General features: G+C 48.2%; 1 protein-coding gene across 3 annotated transcripts in view; it reads right to left on the reverse strand.

The window, feature by feature from the left end:
- Positions 1-7,402: 7,402 nt before the first annotated feature.
- ZNF652 (zinc finger protein 652) overlaps positions 7,403-18,274 on the reverse strand; it is a 31,071-nt gene continuing 20,199 nt past the window's right edge. For all 3 annotated transcript variants that reach the window (XM_061343163.1, XM_061343162.1, XM_061343164.1), the window contains 5 exons: positions 16,024-17,172; positions 12,569-12,716; positions 11,933-12,048; positions 10,614-10,758; positions 7,403-10,179 (listed from right to left, as the gene is read on the reverse strand). In XM_061343163.1, the coding sequence (XP_061199147.1) occupies positions 9,665-10,179; positions 10,614-10,758; positions 11,933-12,048; positions 12,569-12,716; positions 16,024-16,932 (1,833 nt within the window). In that variant the 5' untranslated portion in view covers positions 16,933-17,172 and the 3' untranslated portion in view covers positions 7,403-9,664. The remainder of the gene's footprint in view (positions 10,180-10,613; positions 10,759-11,932; positions 12,049-12,568; positions 12,717-16,023; positions 17,173-18,274) is intronic.

Consider the following 18,274-nt stretch of genomic DNA (forward strand, 5'->3'; position numbering starts at 1 on the left):
TGCCTCCCATCTCCTTCCCCCTGATGGGGAGTGGGGCAAAGCTCGTTCCCGACCCATGGCAGACGGAGGAGCTTGGCAGGGAGTGATCCTCCTATCCCAGTGATTTTCCACTGTTGAGAACCGTGGAGAGCAAGTGAGGACAGCGCCTGCTGCATGGGCTGAGCCGGCTCCAGGCAGCCCGGGACAGGCAGGCGGCCCTCGCCCGGTGCACGTTTCCCTTGGAGCGGGTCCCGTTTTCTCACCACCGAGGTTGCATCAGCACCCAACAACCAGCGCTAAAGCCCGCAGCATCCACTTCCTGTGGCACATCCCTCCCCTGCTTCACCTCCGTCCTGCAGCGCACAGAGCGAGCTGGGTTATGGCTTACCCATGGAATCTGTGCCAGACCCCCCTGTGCCCATGGGCTCTGTGTAAAACCAAAGCTTTCCTTTACCATCCCTATGGCTCAGTCTCCAAGGCAGATGGATACAGGAACCATCAATTGCAGCCAGTCACTTCCTGCTGTCTCAACAATGTTCTCTAACAGTGTCTTTTATAGCAACAGAAGTTTGGTGGCTGAATAATATTTATATGGTCAATATCAGGAAAACCCTCAAGAGCTAACAAGCAAGACAACAGTGAGCTCCATTCACCTCATGGAGCCTCCCTGCGTTTCTCCTGTTGACGTGGGCTTAGGTCTTGTATTTAGCATTGAAAGTCATCAATAAGGACTCACCAGAGCAGTGGTTAGGTCACTGCCCATCAGCAGCCAACCTATTTTATATGTTCAGTTCTATATAACATGGAGAAAACAGGAAATGTAGGCAGCAAGATCGGGCTTTTCATCCGATGGGATGAGCTTCTGCTGAGGTGGCACAGGAGATGCCCAGGTAACACTGATCATCTCCACACAGGACACATTGGCTACGCTCTCACCACCGTGCTGGTGAGCAGAGCAAGGTGATGCTCTCAGTACCTGCAGCTCTCCTAGAGCACGCTGCCCTCATCCTGCTGGAAATCCTATTCTCACCTACGGAAGCAAGTCCAATCTCAGTCTGCTTTGCCATAGACCAAGCCCCAAAAGCCTCTGACTCCCTGCCAGTCACCCAATATAACTGACACCGATCAGCACAATGGGTTCTGAACAGACTGACAGGGGTGACAAACGTCTCATTGCAGCCTCCAGTTGCTGAGTGCGTTTAGAAAACACTCGAGGACAAAACTGGGCTCTGCCTCAGTGCAGTTCCTAAAGGAGCTCAGACAACTGAGCTGGCAAGAGCCATGAAGAGTCACTGCAACACGGACATAGTGCTCCAGTGGCTCTCATCAGGGAAGCACTTCAGCAGCGTGACCGCCTGAGGGACCAGGGCATCAGCAATGAGTTAGGAACAAGCTGCACGTTGGAGATGTTTCCTGCTTCAGTGGGTTACTTTGGATTCCAGCCTGGATACAGGCAGAGCAGAAGCTGCCTTCCTTCATCCGCCTCATTTGCTGCCTGGAGAAGCAGGCAGCGATCAGCTCCACTGCCATCTCCTGGCTCATCCTCCTCCAGCGGCTCCTCTGCAGGGCTCTCCTCAACAGTAAGGACATAGATTAAACTGCAGCTCCCTGGGGAACGATTTCTCTGTGGGATGGGACAAGCCAAGAGCTCCGGCAGCAGCACAGTGTGCCACCGGCGACACTGGTTTAAACTAAACTGGATTTCTCTTCTGTGTCAATCTACCATCAGTTTGGTAGAGAGCAGGCATGGCTGGAGTACTGCCGGCAGTGAAAACACACATCTAAACCCAGTGAATGACAATCCATGAGTCACTGCATAGTAAAATCCAGTTGTTTTCTGGTAGTAGCTTCAGTATCCACAGAACCCCGGCCAACTTTTCAGGCCAAGCAGGAATTTTCCTATGAATTAACTCTAAATACACGGTTTCTGTAAGAACCCAAACCCTGAGTCCAGGTAAAGCAGCATATTCTGACCTGTTCCCTGTTTCCTTGGTGATGGCTGATGAACCATTTTCCATTACAGCATGGAATGGGAAGTTAGGGAACGTGCCTCCTTGATGCTCTCCTTCTGTCTCTGGGTCTGGGCCAGTGGGCAGCTAAAGGCAAATCCAACCTTGCTGTTCACATAGGATGCATTTCCTTGTAGCACCCTGCAGGAGCTGTGCTCTGGAAGGGAGGTGCAGGGATCCTGCTGAGATCACAGGTGCTACCTAAGAATCAGAGCACAGTTAAGAAAGCCTATGTCCTGTTCAAGACCTTTGGACTGAGACCTAAGGCTCAACAGAAAGCTGATACCTTCATGCTTGGGCTGCTTGGAAGGAATCATTTTTCAGCCTGAACTAATTTTATGGATCATTATCCGAGACCTCTGCAGCTGAAACCCTGTCTATGTCCTGTTCCCTGCTTTGCTCAAGCAATCACAAATACACTGTGAGGTGAGCAAGACTTCCCTGTTGTTATTTTATTGGGTCCCCAGCTTTTGGCCCATAGGTAGGCAAAATAGAACCACAAAGAGGCAACTGACTGTGATCTCCTTTATGATTACAGCCAGTGTCTATGCCTGAAAAACCTTAGAGAGGAAATGCTGCAGAGGAGCTAAGAACCGAAAGGGGAAATGGTGATCCTGGGCTGGGGGCAGTTGTCTGGGTCAGAAATAGCCGGGTGCAGGCACCCGCTGTCGCTCACTCGCATGGGGGCAGGCAGGTTCCACATCTGCACAACAGGGTTATGGACTCACCTGACAGCCACACACCACATTTACTCAGCCTGGCTGCTCAAGGGACCACCACTGGGAGCCCTCAGACAGCAAAGGTCTCTTTACAACCCTTCCTCCTAGTCTGAACCAACGCTGATTGAGAAAGCTGGCTTCCTGCGGAAGGTGTGAAGGGATTCTCACAGCCTGCGAGGTTTGGATGAAAGCACACCAGTATTTTATAGGGCAAGGACACACACATCAATTCAGTGCCTGCACTGAGTTATTGGGGAAAAAGTAACTCGAACAGGCTGGAGTCCTGGTGGAAAAGCAAAACTGGAAATGGTTTTGTGCTGCAAGCTCTCAGCTCAGTGCATGGCTGCAGGGGTATTGTGCAGCTGCAAATACCCCACCAATCTGAACGAATACCCCACCAATCTGAATCAATACACAACCAATCTGAATGAATACCCCACCAACCTGAACGAATACCCCACCAATCTGAATGAATACCCCACCAATCTGAATCAATACCCCACCAATCTGAACGAGTACATCACCAATCTGAATGAGTACACCACCTATCTAAATGAATACCCTACCAATCTGAATGAATACCCCACCAATCTGAATCAATACCCCACCAATCTGAACGAATACCCCACCAATCTGAACGAGTACATCACCAATCTGAATGAATACATCACCAATCTGAATGAATACATCACCAATCTGAATGAATACATCACCAAACTGAATGAATACCCTACCAATCTGAATGAATACCCTACCAATCTGAATGAATACATCACCAATCTGAATGAATACCCCACCAATCTGAATGAATACCCCACCAATCTGAATGAATACCCCACCAATCTGAATGAATACCCTACCAATCTGAATGAATACCCCACCAATCTGAATGAATACCCTACCAATCTGAATGAATACCCTACCAATCTGAATGAATACCCTACCAATCTGAATGAATACCCTACCAATCTGAATGAATACCCTACCAATCTGAATGAATACCCTACCAATCTGAATGAATACCCCACCAATCTGAATGAATACCCTACCAATCTGAATGAATACCCTACCAATCTGAATGAATACCCTACCAATCTGAATGAATAGCCCACCAATCTGAATGAATACCCTACCAATCTGAATGAATACACCACCAATCTGAATAAATACATCACCAATCTGAATGAATACCCCACCAATCTGAATGAATACCCCACCAATCTGAATGAATACCCCACCAATCTGAATGAATACCCCACCAATCTGAATGAATACCCCACCAATCTGAATCAATACATACCAACAAAAACCACCAACAAAAACCACCAATCTGAATGAATACCCCACCAATCTGAATGAATACCCCACCAATCTGAACGAATACCCCACCAATCTGAATCAATACCCCACCAATCTGAATCAATACCCCACCAATCTGAACGAATACACCACCAATCTGAATGAAGACCCCACCAATCTGAATACCCCACCAATCTGAATCAATACCCCACCAATCTGAATCAATACATCACCAATCTGAATGAACACCCTACCAATCTGAATCAATACCCCACCAATCTGAACGAATACCCCACCAATCTGAATCAGTACCCCACCACACAGCCTTTAACCCCCATAGGTGCAGTGCGTGGCAGCAGCACACGAGTGGCTGAGGACAAAGTTGTGCCCTGCTATCAGCTGCCCCTTGGTTTTTGCTCTCAGACTGCAGGCAGAGCTGAAGGTGAAACTGCAAACCGGAGCTTGAGGAGGAAGAGCACTTGGCCACAACACACTCACCTTTGCTCAGGTCAAATGAGCAGCCGGGACCGATCCCCACTGGCTTTTCAGTTCAGGGTTACTGGTGGTGGGGGCTCGCAGCAGTTTGGCTACTGCAGGTCTGTGCTGCAGCTTCCTCCTGACTTCACTTTAAATCCCTTCACTTCTTGCTACTATCAGCTCTCATTGGAAATCAAAAGGCATGAAGAGGGGCTCAGAAAGGGAATTTCAGTTCCCTACGCGCCCATCGGTCCTCCTTGCTCCCATGTGTTACACAACTTCTCATGTAGGGAGAAATCCTTGCTATGCATTTCTGAGGAACAAGAAACAAGCCGTGTTATGACTTTTGTATGGAGCAACCACTCGTTTCACAACCTTCCCATGGCACTCGAGAAGCTTCACTAATGAGTTATTGCTGCATTAAACAGACCAAACCCAACAAACCGCCCAACCCACCAAAACAGCCCCATACAAACCCAAACCCCAATCTGTCCACAACTGATCGGTTCGGTGCTGTACCAGAAAAGTCAATCCCACTTCCCTGAAAGGGATGGGGCATTTCCCCACCAGCTGTAAGGCAAGACCCTAACTGGTGACTATACAGAATCCCAGACTGGTTTGGGTTGAAGGGACCTTAAAGCTCCTCCAGCTCCAACCCCTGCCACGGGCAGGGACCCCTTCCACTGGAGCAGCTTGCTCCAAGCCCCTGTGTCCAACCTGGCCTTGAGCACTGCCAGGGATGGGGCAGCCACAGCTTCTCTGGGCACCCTGTGCCAGCGCCTCAGCACCCTCACAGGGAAGAGCTTCTGCCTAAGAGCTCAGCTCAGTCTCCCCTCGGGCAGGTTCAAGCCATTCCCCTTGGTCTGTCCCTACAGGCCCTTGTCCCAGGCCCCTCTCCAGGTTCCCTGCAGCCCCTTTAGGCACTGGAGCTGCTCTCAGGTCTCCCCTTCAGAAGCCTTCTCTTCTCCAGGCTGCCCCAGCCCAGCTCTCTCAGCCTGGCTCCATAGAAGTCACAAGGCTTCAGTGACCCTTTGGGACACCACACACCTCATTTAGGAATTCCATGTATTCCCATGGAAAGTCATCCTCAACAAGGATTCAAAGTCATCCTCAAACAAGATACAAAACAACTGAGGGAACTCTACTGCTGCTGTGTAGGCCCATTAGAACAAACAGGAATGACCCTGGGCAGAGTTCTCCAAGGGGAAGATAATCATTAATAGAGCCCTTCCGCAGGGGACTTGTGGCCTGGTTCCACACAGTCAGTGCCCAGGGCCCAGGCAGGCTCTTCAGGAAAGGGAATCCAGCCCAAAGCTGCACTTCCTTTTGGGTGGAAAGTTCCACATCAGTTCTGGGTTTCAAGCCATGAGTTCCAAAGCTCTGATGCGCAGGAAAGAGCCTCGGAGCATGGAGAATGAAGGTTACCAATGCACGCACGTACCACACACCCACTGCAGGGTGACTCAGGGAGACAAAGGTGACACAAGTATTTAGCAAACATCCAGAGCAGCTGCTGTTCTCGGGGAGCCTCCTTTGGCTACATGCACGTGTACCTGAGTTCTCAGTACGCAGAGATGCCCTGCATTGCAAAACACAGCCACTCTGCACATACATGCAGGCTATGACTCAGGACACAGGCAGCCATTCTCAATATTCCAAGACATTACATCAGAAGGTATTTGCCAATGCCAATCTGTAAAGGCAGGAATAGAGCAAGAAAGGAATAAATAAAGTCAATAAAATGCAGGGACCATACAGGTCAATTTAAAAGCAATCCAAATCTCCACCCCAAACCGCTACAGCCCAGCCCAGTCTTTACCCCACAGCTCATGCGACAGAGAACGTGGCCTTGGCCACAAAACACACTGGTTATGGCTGAGATCAGAGGGAGCCCCTGTGATCCACGACCACTGCTCAGGCATTAAAGTAGACTGGAACAGGTTAAGGCAGGCAGAAATTACCCTGCTGGGCCAGAAACCAGCCATGAAGTTCATGCAGTTCAGTCCTTGGTTGGAGTTAGATCAGAAGCTGAAAACCTGCAAATTTCCTGCTTGCTGCCAGGGTAAAATTCTTATTGAGGACACATGTGGAGCCAAAGGAGGACTTTTCTCCAGTATCCATACGAGATGCAAATGCTCGCCTTTATTTAAGGATGGTTTTAATTCTTCTGCCATGTCTCCAAGTCTTGGAAGTGTTCAAGGCCAGGTTGGACAGGGCTTGGAGCAACTTCTGCTTAGATCTAGCCTGAATGTCCCCTGTCTGAGTTTGAACCCATCACCCCTTGTCCTATCATTACAGTCCCTGCTGAAGAGGTGCTGTTGGCATCATTTGTCTTTGCCCTTCTTGAAGGAAGTGTTTTAACACCACAAAGCAACCCCATTAATTACTCAATAGAGACAAGCTGCTACAAACCATCACCCTTGGTTTGTGAGCAGGAGCAGAAAGTCATGAACACACCGGAACAGGCTCCATAGCATTGCACAGACTGCAGGAGCTGTGCAGAGCAATGCACATCTAAGCAGAAGCCACAGCAAATCTCATCCTTGAATTTCCTCTGCCTTTTGGAACGCCCGTTTTCCTTTTCCTGCTGGAATATGGACTTCCTCAGCTATTACACTGCAATGCTTTTAGCCCAGCTCTTGGTACGCTTGTCCCAGATACTGAGGAGAATCGGTTGACATCAGCTCACACCCTGACAGACTATTAAATGGGCTCAACAGAAGACAGAAAGGAAGTTGGGAAGTCTCGGAAGGAAAAAGTGCATCATTGCTGTGAACTTAATAACAGAACAAAACTGCCCCAGATTTTGGAATTCTGAATAGCAGCCTAATACTGGAAATTTATTGAGAAGAAAAATCAGTTTGCAAAACTGGAATACAATCCGTTTACCAAGGTTATTATTATTATCCTTATTTCCTGTTTTAGCATTTAAAAATCAGTTCATAACAGGCCTGACCAGAAAAGAGTGGCACGACAGAAATGTAGGTTGCAAAGGTGATGTGGAATGCATAGAACCTCCGGGGCGGACCAGCCACAGTAATTACAACAGTCAGCATCATTGTCAGTGGGAATTCAGTTCCATAACTGGCTTTTGCTTTTAGAAGGTAGAGGGTGCATATAAATATGATAGAGAAAACACGTAAAAAAACATTGCTTTATTATTCAGGGGGTTCAGCTCAGCCAAAACTGAGGAGGTTTCCTGGGCACAAATTGCCCTTTCTATGTCCTAAAGTTTCCCATGCTTGTTATGAAAAGACCCCACCGTGAATGGTAAGGTGGTAGAAAACAGTGAAGACCAGAACATCACCCGAGGAGCTCATTCTCAACAGAGGACCTGGTGGTTCAACACACTTCAAAGCATTAACCAGGAGGAAGTAACCCCAGGAACATCAGCCACAGACCCCCGCTTCATTAGCAAGCAGACATCTGGCCTATGAGGATCTCTGGATGTAGTTTGGTGGGATTTAACTCAAAAAGCAGCACGGAAAAGTAGGAATTTTAAGGAAAAGAGGACTTACAGTACATTGCCTTGGGCCTCTGTCGTCAGGGAAGGTGGCAACAAGTTCCTAGATTGCATAATGCTGCTATATTTAGTTTAGCTGAAGAGAAATACAAACCTGAAAAAATAACAGCTACTCGCTGGTTAAACAGAGACATTTGGCATTCCAGCCCACCAGCCCTGCACTAAACCTGCCATTCCCCCCTCACTGCCTCCCGGGATTATGAAACAGTGACATGCCTACAATTCAAAGTTTCCTATCCTACAACTGGAAAACTTAGCTTTGCCATGAGTATGACTATGACCCCTAGAAATCATCCCATCTTTTTATGCACATTACGTTTATGGGAGAGAGCTTCCCATGGTACCTACAGTGCTATCAGCATTTCCTCAATGCAACTGAAACACCATCGTCTCATTCAAACTTCTCACTCTTACAGTCAAGCAGTCAGAAACATCCCATTTCATGATCTCCCTTCATACCCCTCTCCTAACAACTCCAGGAATTCCAAGAGGCAATCTGAAGAGCAGCATTGGATGTGATCCCCAACTTCAAATCATACCATGAGAAGCCACTAAACCTGGCTCTCCTCTCAAGAAAAGATGCTTGGCTGATTTGAGGTACTCCATGTCCTCTCTGCCGTCCCATCTCCCATTCTCCTATGACTCTCTATTCCTAAAGCAGCGGGTTCCTATGTGTAAGGGGCTCCTTTTCTAACCCATCCATACCTCCCAAGAAAACCTGTGCGGTGGGAATATGGTACCCCAATGTCCTTGTCCAAAACTGTGAAAAGGGAAACAAGGTTTAAAAAGGAATAAAACAAGCCCTACTAAAATAAATTAAAGTCCTTAAATCACCATCACTTCGGAGGCAACCTTTCCAGAGACCTCTCGGGTTCCTTTCTTCTCTGCAGCACCTTTTAAGTTGTATGGTTGTAAGAATAACTTTAACTCTAGAAGCTTTATGCATCTTTTTAAGAATCACATTTTGATGATTATAAAAATTTATCTATTATACAACATAGGTCCAGCTACACTGAAAAAATTACACCGCTTATTGAAATACATTTCATTTTAGAAACAGACTACTAAATAGGTCTATACAAAAACCTCTAAAATAATTTCTGTAGTAAAATAAAGAGTGTGTTAGGAGAGCTACACAAACAAGACATTTCTGTGTCTTTCTTTATAATGCTCAAATATACTGTAATACGTGGCTGGCTCACTCCAGAGCCGGCCCCAAAAGCTGAAAAGAATCCATTACAATACACAGTGTTACAATTAATGCTCTGTATTAATCTCACAGCCTTTCCGATTAGTACAAAGGAAAACCAGGCCTGTCTCCTCTTTGAGGAGAAGGCCAGGCTATAAAAGCAAGCATACCTCATCAGCTGATATGAAATTAGAAAATCCCACAAGTCTCAATATCTGAAATGTAGAAAAGTCACCAGCAAAACGCAAGCAAACGGGGCTGAAGTCCTGTTGGGTCCCAGGTTCAGAGGAGCACTGCTGATCCGAAACAGGATTTCCTCGGTTGGTAACTGAATCAAGGGGTAGAATTGGGACCGTGTGCTGGGGCTAAGAGAGAGACAAGGATCCTCACCAACCAACCCTCTTGGACTGCCAGGAAGGCAGGCTTCCATGTGCACAAATGGGGAAAGGGCTGGCAGGGAGCAGAGCCGTTAGTGGTGCTGTGCTGAACTGTTCTTTTCTGCCAGGTGCCGCAGAAAGCTGTCCTCACTCTGGCCTCTGTGGTTTAAAGGCTCACTCTTAAAAAGAGCTGGAGGAGGGGGCAAATGAGGGACTGGGGGCACCGGGAGGTGATGTGGATGGTGAGGATGAGGATGTAGGTGAAGGTGTGAATACGGGTGGGGAATGGGGCGCGGAGGAAGCGTGCTGACTGGGTTCAGGTTGATGGGTGGCGCTGGGCCGGTGGGCGCGTTCACTACAGCAGGGACCGTGGTGGCAGGAGAGGTGGTGGAGAGAGGGATGGGGACAGCAGCTGACACGTTGACGGGGCTGGTGACACGGAAGCACTTCTCCTTGTGTGCCTTGAGCATGTTGGAGAAGCGAAATCGCTGGCCACACACGTCACACGGGTAGGGCTTCTCCCCTGTGTGAGTCCTGCGGTGCCTCTTCATGTTTGGGCGGCTGGTGAAGCTCTTGCCACAGATTTCACAGATAAAGGGCTTCTCTCCTGCAAGCAGAGCCAGCAATCAGTGAGGCACAGAACATCTGCTAACCCTTACACTTCAGCACCTCTATGCAAACAAACTGCAGCCTACAGAGGCTACTGTGGCTGCTGCCTTCAGCAAACAGACACAGCTGCTCTGCAGCAGCCCTCAGTCTTTATGAAATCCTCTCTCACCTTCGGATTTTGATGCATGACAATCTTCTACAAGGCTTTGGCAAGGGGTTCCTTCAGACCACGGTAAGAAGGAAGTAAGCCTAAGCTCTCATTTTCCCCCACACTGAATCACAGGACTACAGATCTAACAGTGAGATAATGTATGGACCTCTCCTCTCTGATTTTCTAGTGGAGAGCAGTTCTGATGCCAAATTACAAGCAAGGAAAGTACAGGCTGTTCCTGTCCTGGGAGCTACCCGTGCTTTTCCTCAATTAGTTCTTACCAGTGTGTGTTTTCATGTGCTCATCAAAGTACTGTTTCATGTTGAAGTCTTTGCCACACCACTGGCACATGAACTGTTTGTGCCCAATGTGGATGCTCATGTGCGAGCGCAGCTGGTACTTGTACTGAAACCTCTCATCACAGTTCTGCAACAGAAAAACAACAACCCATGATGCTCAGGCATCACACAGCAGGAAGCAAGGCAGTCAGGGGACAGCACTTTGAACTGACTATGGTAAGGAGTTAATACCTGAACTAGTACACACAGAGACCCTGGGTTTAAATGATGCAACCAGTAGAGTTTGGGCTGTGCTGAGGTCTGCTGGCACAGGAGCCTTGGCAAGGAGCGTGGAACAGTCACAACCTTTAGCTGACACAGTTGCTGGCAGCAGAGACAGGGTTATGCCAACAGCAAAGTGCTTCTGTTGGCTTAAGGTATCATTTGGAGGTTTTGCTGGACTACAGCAAGCCTCCACTAGAGGACTCTGCTCACCCAGCAATGCCAACGGCAGCTTTACCGGTCTGGCTTTACAGCTATTATCTGTTGCTATGAGGGAAGTCCATTCCTAAGAGTCTTATTCCCAGGACTACCGTGGCTGCACAAGCACCACTAGCACTCGGTGTCCGGCTGGAGCTGTGCCTCATCTGATGGGCAGAGTGAGGCACCAGACCTGCTCTGGAAAGAGGAAGGGCTCTGCACCCCTTGCCTCCATCATGTGATACCCACAAGCATCCCCATCAGGTGACTGAGACATTATCTGCCCCAGACACATGACTGGGTTAGTCTGCCCCATTGGCTCTCCTTCCCCAGGGCAGGCATAAAATGACAATGGCAAAGGTCTGTGAGTGCAGCAGGGAGAGACTTTCCCTCATCCCAGCACACACCCGCTGTAAGAGATGAAACTCAGAGTCTCCCACCCCAAGGAGGTCACCCTTTGCAGTGTTTCCCACAAGTGAAAATCCAGCAGTGATTTGTTTTTTCACTGCCATCTGCTTCAAGTCATGGGGCAGGACAGGGAGGATTACTGGCATTTGCATCAGGCTCTGCTACGAACACTGAGGGAAGAGTGGGATTCAAATCCTGCTGTAGTGGGTACTCATTGAGTTAAAACATGAGAGCCAGCAGTCAGAGCAAACCATGGGCATCCCGGGTTGAATGGCTGCATCTCTGCTGTGCTCTCCACAGTTTGCCCAGATTTTAATGGAACTACACCTCAGTTACAAGGCAGTGAGTTTCCACCTACAGTCCCCACTGACAGGGTTACTAAGTTTATACCTTCCTGCTACCGTATCTCCATGTATTACCAGTTGCTGCCTCACCTCACATCTGAAAGGTTTCTCTCCAGAATGCTGTAGGGAATGTACTTTGAGAGACATGCTGCGTTTGAACGATTTCCCACAGGTTTCACATGTAAATGGCATGTCCTTTGTGTGTGCTGCAACACAACAGTACGTTAGACAGGGTCATTCCAATGCAATCTTTTCTCGAACCATTTGTTGTCCTCCAACTTCTGAACAGCTTCGAGCTACATCCACATAGACACACACAGATTTTGCTTGCTGCCCAGAACTACAGACTTGAACTTGCTAAGGATAAAGCTCAGACAACTGAAGTTAGTGTATTTCTCCACAAAACAGCAATTAGGAGTTAAGAACCACAAGGGGTGATGGGCTCAAAATGAACCAGGGGAAGTTCAGGTTGGGTATAAGGCACAAGCTCTTCCCTGTGAGGGTGCTGAGGCGCTGGCACAGGGTGCCCAGAGAAGCTGTGGCTGCCCCATCCCTGGCAGTGCTCAAGGCCAGGTTGGACACAGGGGCTTGGAACAAGCTGCTCCAGTGGAAGGGGTCCCTGCCCACTGTAAGGGATTGGAACTGGATGAGCTTAAGGTCTTTTCTAACCCAAACCATTCTATGCTTGTGAGGCAGAACGAGCAGAAGCACTCATCAATAACTCACCAACCATATGTTTCCGCACGTGGGCCATGGTGTAGAACTTCTTTTCACAGATCTCACATGAGAATTTCTTTTCTGCATATCCGTGGACAATCTTGATGTGTTCATGGAGGGACCAGAGCTTCTTGAATGATTTATTACAGGAAACGCACTGAATGAATGGGATAAATAGAACGAATTCTCAATTAGAAAGATTCAGTAATTCAAGTCAGTGGAGTTAAGCCACGGATCTTCCTCTTGCATGATAAAAAGAAGCCCAAACCAAGTCAAAAGGCTGTGTACTGTCTCAGATTAAGCCTACATTGATTGTTTCAGACTTGAAACAATTACACTAAGAAAACAGCCTGAGCAGGACTGGAGAGGAAGGAAACACACTGCATGGTGGTGCCACCTGAAGAGCACTACAGCCACTGCACCAGCTTATGTCCCCAGCACAACAGCACATCCAGCTGGATGAGCCCTCAAGGAGCTAACACAGAGAAGACAACTTCACAGGCACTGATGCTGCTGGCTCGGGAGCAAGCCCAACCCCTGGGGTGGGGAGAAGACAACAGAGGTGGAGGAGGCCACCACCACCGCATGGCCTTTAAACCCATCTGCACGTCCAGCTCTGTCTTTCACAGGAGCACTGTGACCCCTCCAACACTCAACACTCCTCAGAGCTCTCTCATCTCCTTTTAGCTCTACACAGAAGGCAGCTTCCCTCTTGCAGCTCTTGACCATGTAGAGAGCGTGGCACAAAGCAAGTTGTCACCTTCATCTTTGGTGTTCTGACTCTTCATTTATATGGATCAGCAGCACTATAGGTCTAAAATGACAACATGCAAACAATGCTTGAATCTCTTCTCTGTGGTATGTCCAGAAAGTCATTGATGAGCAGGATCCATGGACTCACACATCTCTTTTACCCCAATAGCTGGTTCTTGCTAAAGACTTGACAAAAAAAGTCCTTGTAGCAACCTGAGCACTCCAGCATACCCGAGCTGTAAAGCTTGACAGCAGACACACGTGAGGACACGGAGACATCTTCATCTTTGACATGAAGAGAAAGGGACTGTGGCTTCTTATTTTCTGTTGGGTGTTGGGGGGTTTGGTGCATCTCTGCCTCTCTATCACCCTCCTTCCCTCCAGGTAAGGAGAGCTGCCTGCTGCTCACTGCTGGGCCTGCTGCCATCTTGAGCTGCTTCTTCCCTGCACAGCCACGTTCTGCTGCTTCTACAGGGCTTCAGTCTCAGCAGGCTCGGAAACCCTGGTACCCCACTCACCGTGCTGATGCCAAGGAGAGACTCTGCATCTGAAAGTGCCTACGTGGAGGCATGTGAGGACCAAACTGTAGCCCTTGGAGAGGGTTGGGGGGGAGAAACCCTGGGGAATAAAGCAATGCTAAGAAATGCTCAAAAAGGTTTGATTTAAGGTAAGCAAACCCTTGGACTGGTCAGTCTACATTTAACTGATGGTCAGCAGCAAGTACTGTAGAATACTGAGTTACTACAGAGAGAGGCTGAGGTGACAACAGAAGTTCTGTGAAGGTGCTCATGTTAAAAGGATGAAACCCAGAAATTACCTGGAAAAAGGGATATATCCCCTCACTTAGGTGAAAAACACAGAGAGGAGCCACTCATGTTCTTAACAGTTCAATTACCACTCCCATAATGAAACCATTTCTTTCTCCTAGGCAAAGCTCCACATCCCCCTTGACACATTAAACCCTGTATTAACGTAACATGTTCATATCCCCTTACTCCTTTTGCCACATGAGAGAAAACCAAATGAGCAGGCAGCTGGGAACCACATTCCAGATGTCAGGAGAGACAGAAAGAATTGTTGAATACATGCTTATAGTGGGAACTTGAAGAAGAGCAGCAGTGCTTCCAGTATTTGGGAAGGTTTCTAGACCTGATTCTGCTTGTACTGGATACAACTGCTACCACTTCTTCTCACCCTATCACTTTGGGGCACAGCAATGGAACCCCTCAGCAGCACGTGTGTGCATGGATTACAGGCTCCTTCTCCATTCTATGCCCTATGTTCCAAATATTCCTGAATTCCTGCTTCAAGTCTAAAGAGTGTTAATGCTGTGAAAGAGCCACCTGGATGATGGGGCACTGCTGCAATCTGCATTTCAATGCCCTCTGCACCAAACTTGCATGGTATTCATTTCAAAACCTGCAAGGACACACTGCAGTGGTGATGTGTTTTGCTAACTAGGCTCAAGACTCAGCATCTTATATTCTACTCCTTCCTTCAGTCTTCCTCCTCTGAGCTGAAACATAAGGGAAAACAGCACAATGTTACACAGAGCTGCGTTTGAGTCTTACAGCAAAGAGAAATCACGGCAGAGACTTCAGCCATCTCCCGCACAGTGGGAATGGAATCCCAATTCAGTGCAGCATTTAAACAAACAAGCAGAATCTTAAATCTTGCTGCTAAAACTCACTGGGCAGACAAAGAACTCGCCAAAGCCCTGTGAACTCTCAGCATTTCAGCTGCACAAAAGCTGAGCTCCATGCTGGCAGTGGGATCACTTCAGAAGTAGATGGCAATGTTGTGCTGAGCTTAACAAGGCAAAGCAAGCACGTTTGAATCAGCAGCTACAACAACAGTGCCCCCAGTTACAGGAGAACACAGATGCCTGTGAGCAAAGCACAAACCACAGATGAATCAGAAACTCTGGAGCTCTTTCCACAACTTAGGACTTTAAAATGGTTCTCTTACAACACAGGCTGCCATTGTTGGAACCAATTAAAAGCTGCAAATCTTTGGGTGACAAAGACCAGAGATCTTTACATTATCAGCAAGATTTACTGAGATTTTTTACACTGGGAAAAGGCCCTTAACAGACTGAGTCACCGAATTCATGCACTGCCAAATGCATACATCAACACCTACTGTCAGTTACCTGTGGGCACTTGGCTCAGTAAGATTTCCATTTGAACACCAGTTCACATCCTTACTTCCCCAGGTTCTTTCTCACCTGCTTGCCTCTCTGGTATGTCACACAATTCCCATTCCAAGACCAGCAACGTGCCAGAACTGCACTCTCCCTTTGAAATCTTACCTGGCCATGCTCTGTGACTTGATTTCAGGACACTGAAACAGTGTGCACATTAAAGCTAGCGATAGCTGCAGGCGCTCAGCACCTCAAGGAGGAGGGTTTATCCTGCCAAAGGGCTTCACTGCAAACGCACTTGTTTCTGGAGCCTGACATTAGCAGCTTTGTGTTTTCCCCAGCTCGTGGTTAAAGACCACAGCACCTCTGCTGCATCAGATGGCAGCTGCACACTCTGTTCCCTGCCATCTACTTCCTTTGGAAGACACCAAAGTGCTGACACGTAGAGACAAGGTCTCGGTCAGAACCTGGGCTGCGCAAAAGATTTCCCCCTCTGAAGTGTCCACTAGCTTGTATCCAGGGCACGACAGAAGGTTTGGAAATCTGGCAAGCAGGTGAGCAAACCTACCTGGATGTTTTTTTCACAGTCTGTTTGCTGGTGAAGGGACAGCTCACTTTCTAGCACAAATTTCTTCCCACATTTGTCGCAGATCTGCATGCGCCTGTGGGTGACGTTCATGTGCTTCTCCAGGTACCAGCGGGTGTTAAACACCCTGGGGCACTTCTCACAGGTTAAAGTCTCCTTCTCTTCACACTTTGATTTCTGCACAGGTGCCTTGAGCTCCTTTGCAGCTTTCTTCTTACGCCTGGGGTGCTCCACACTCTTTCTACGACCCCTTGTAGGTCTGGGTGATGGGGAAGTTGTGGCTGCTGCAGCAGATGCAGCTCTCCTTGTTCTCCTTTGGGCAACACTAACTTTTTCCACTCTTTTCTCTTTTTTCTTCTGCCTCTCATTTTCCTCATAGTCATTACTGTCTTCAGTGGCCTCTTCCCCACTGTCACCCTCCTCTTCCTCACTGCTGGTCTTAAGAACAGCAGTCTCTTTGGACTGGGAGGGGACACCCTTCTCCCCTTTTGATACATTTAATGTTTGGTTGTTAAGGTTTACCTCTACTATAATCTGCTCCCTTTTGTAAGTCACTTCATCTTCCTCCTCTTCTTCCTCCTCAGAGTCCTCAGAGTTTTCTCTATCTTCTTTCACAGCCCGGACCTCTCCTACCGCTCTGTTCTCCCTGAAATATGGCTGCTCCTCTCTTTCATGAAGATGTGGTTTACTCATTTTGGTGTCCACCAACACAGAGTAAGGACTTTCTGACTCTCTCTTGTACACTTTGGTGGACAGATCAAGTTCCTGGCTGGCACCATGATAAAAGGCAGGTGGCACTTGACCACGGCGACTGTCCTCTTGCGCCATCCCTGCTACATGTGCCGCACAGTTTTCAACCAACTGTTGGCATGAATTGGCTGTTTGACTCATTTGGGGGGCCCTGATTCATTGAGCACCTTTAATCCCAGAAAAACCAAGGAAGCAGCTTGAAATCAGGATGGACTCTCGAGACCGACGCCTCTTCCATCTACACAGAATGAACACAATGGGGTTCTCTGCTGGTGTTGAGCACTGATGTGTAGGTCACAGGATTCTGGTACTATGGCAAGAGCAGAGCAGGAGTAATGATTCTTCTGGAGAAAGTTGCCAGGGAACCGTTGACCATTGTCTCTAGAAAAGACAACAGAGAAGACAAAGTCAATTGACAATTCAGCCCTCAAATCATCAGCTAATTGTTCTGAGCTTGCAAAACTGGGGTACGACACAGGGGATAGCATCTGTGAGCTGCATCTGCTGGGGGTGGCCTGGCCTATAGCACCGTCTCAAGCAAACCTGGCAGCTTTCAGTACAAACAAGTGCACCTTTTGTGGGGACCAGAAGTGCTGCTGCACTGCTGGGATATGGAACTCAAAGCAATGACTACTGTCCACCACTTCCTGATGCAAGGCTCAACCAAGATGCTCATCTGAGCTCCTCCTGGACCCTCAGGAGCACAGGTAACCCCACTCTACTCCTATAAGCCTATCAAATCAGGTACGCCCCTCCACAGAAACACCTCCTCCTGTATCTCCCAAAGGGAGCCCATCCTTCCCTAGGCAGAGGACACATTCCACTGAACAACATTCCATTAACATAGATATGCATGAAGGATTTCAATGGAGCCATTTTCAGCTCACAGCACTAAATCACATGAAGAACACCGCGTCCCCTGCTCCTTTCCACCTCAGAGATCCCTCACGCAGCCTCTTGATTTAAAGCACTTATTCTTTTGTCTCCTTCTCCCTTCCCCCAGCTACTTATTTCCCAATGCAGAAGCCACACAATATGGCACTTGCCCATCTAAATTCCACTTGCAGTTATCCAAGTTGGAATTTGACCAGGACACTGTTACTTCCTCTTGTGAAAACCGCCACGTGATGCCCACTGCACACAAGTGATCCATCTCTCCCATCTGGTTTTCACCAGGACAGCTGCATTTTGGGAGCACAGCGTTGCAGCAGCAAGCCAAGATGTGGGCTGTGCTGCTCACATCAGAAATGCCAGTCCTGCCTAAACACACCGGGCACTGAACCTGGGACTAGAGGATGCACAAGAGGGGAATTAAGGACAGAGCCTAAGGGACATCCCTTGACTAAAGGGTGAGAAGGGCCCTAACACAGAAAGTGATGGACTCAGCAGCTGAATACAAACAAAACTGGACTCTCACTACTGGAATCTGATCAATTCCTTGACGCTAAGCCCAGCAGGCAGGTATAAACCATTTGGACTGCAT

This window comes from Neopsephotus bourkii, unplaced genomic scaffold (assembly GCF_033783945.1).
Source record: "Neopsephotus bourkii isolate Nb327-2 ecotype Australia unplaced genomic scaffold, CSIRO-AGI_Nbou_v1 NB_1821, whole genome shotgun sequence".
In the NCBI taxonomy this organism is placed as follows: Eukaryota; Metazoa; Chordata; class Aves; order Psittaciformes; family Psittacidae; genus Neopsephotus; species Neopsephotus bourkii.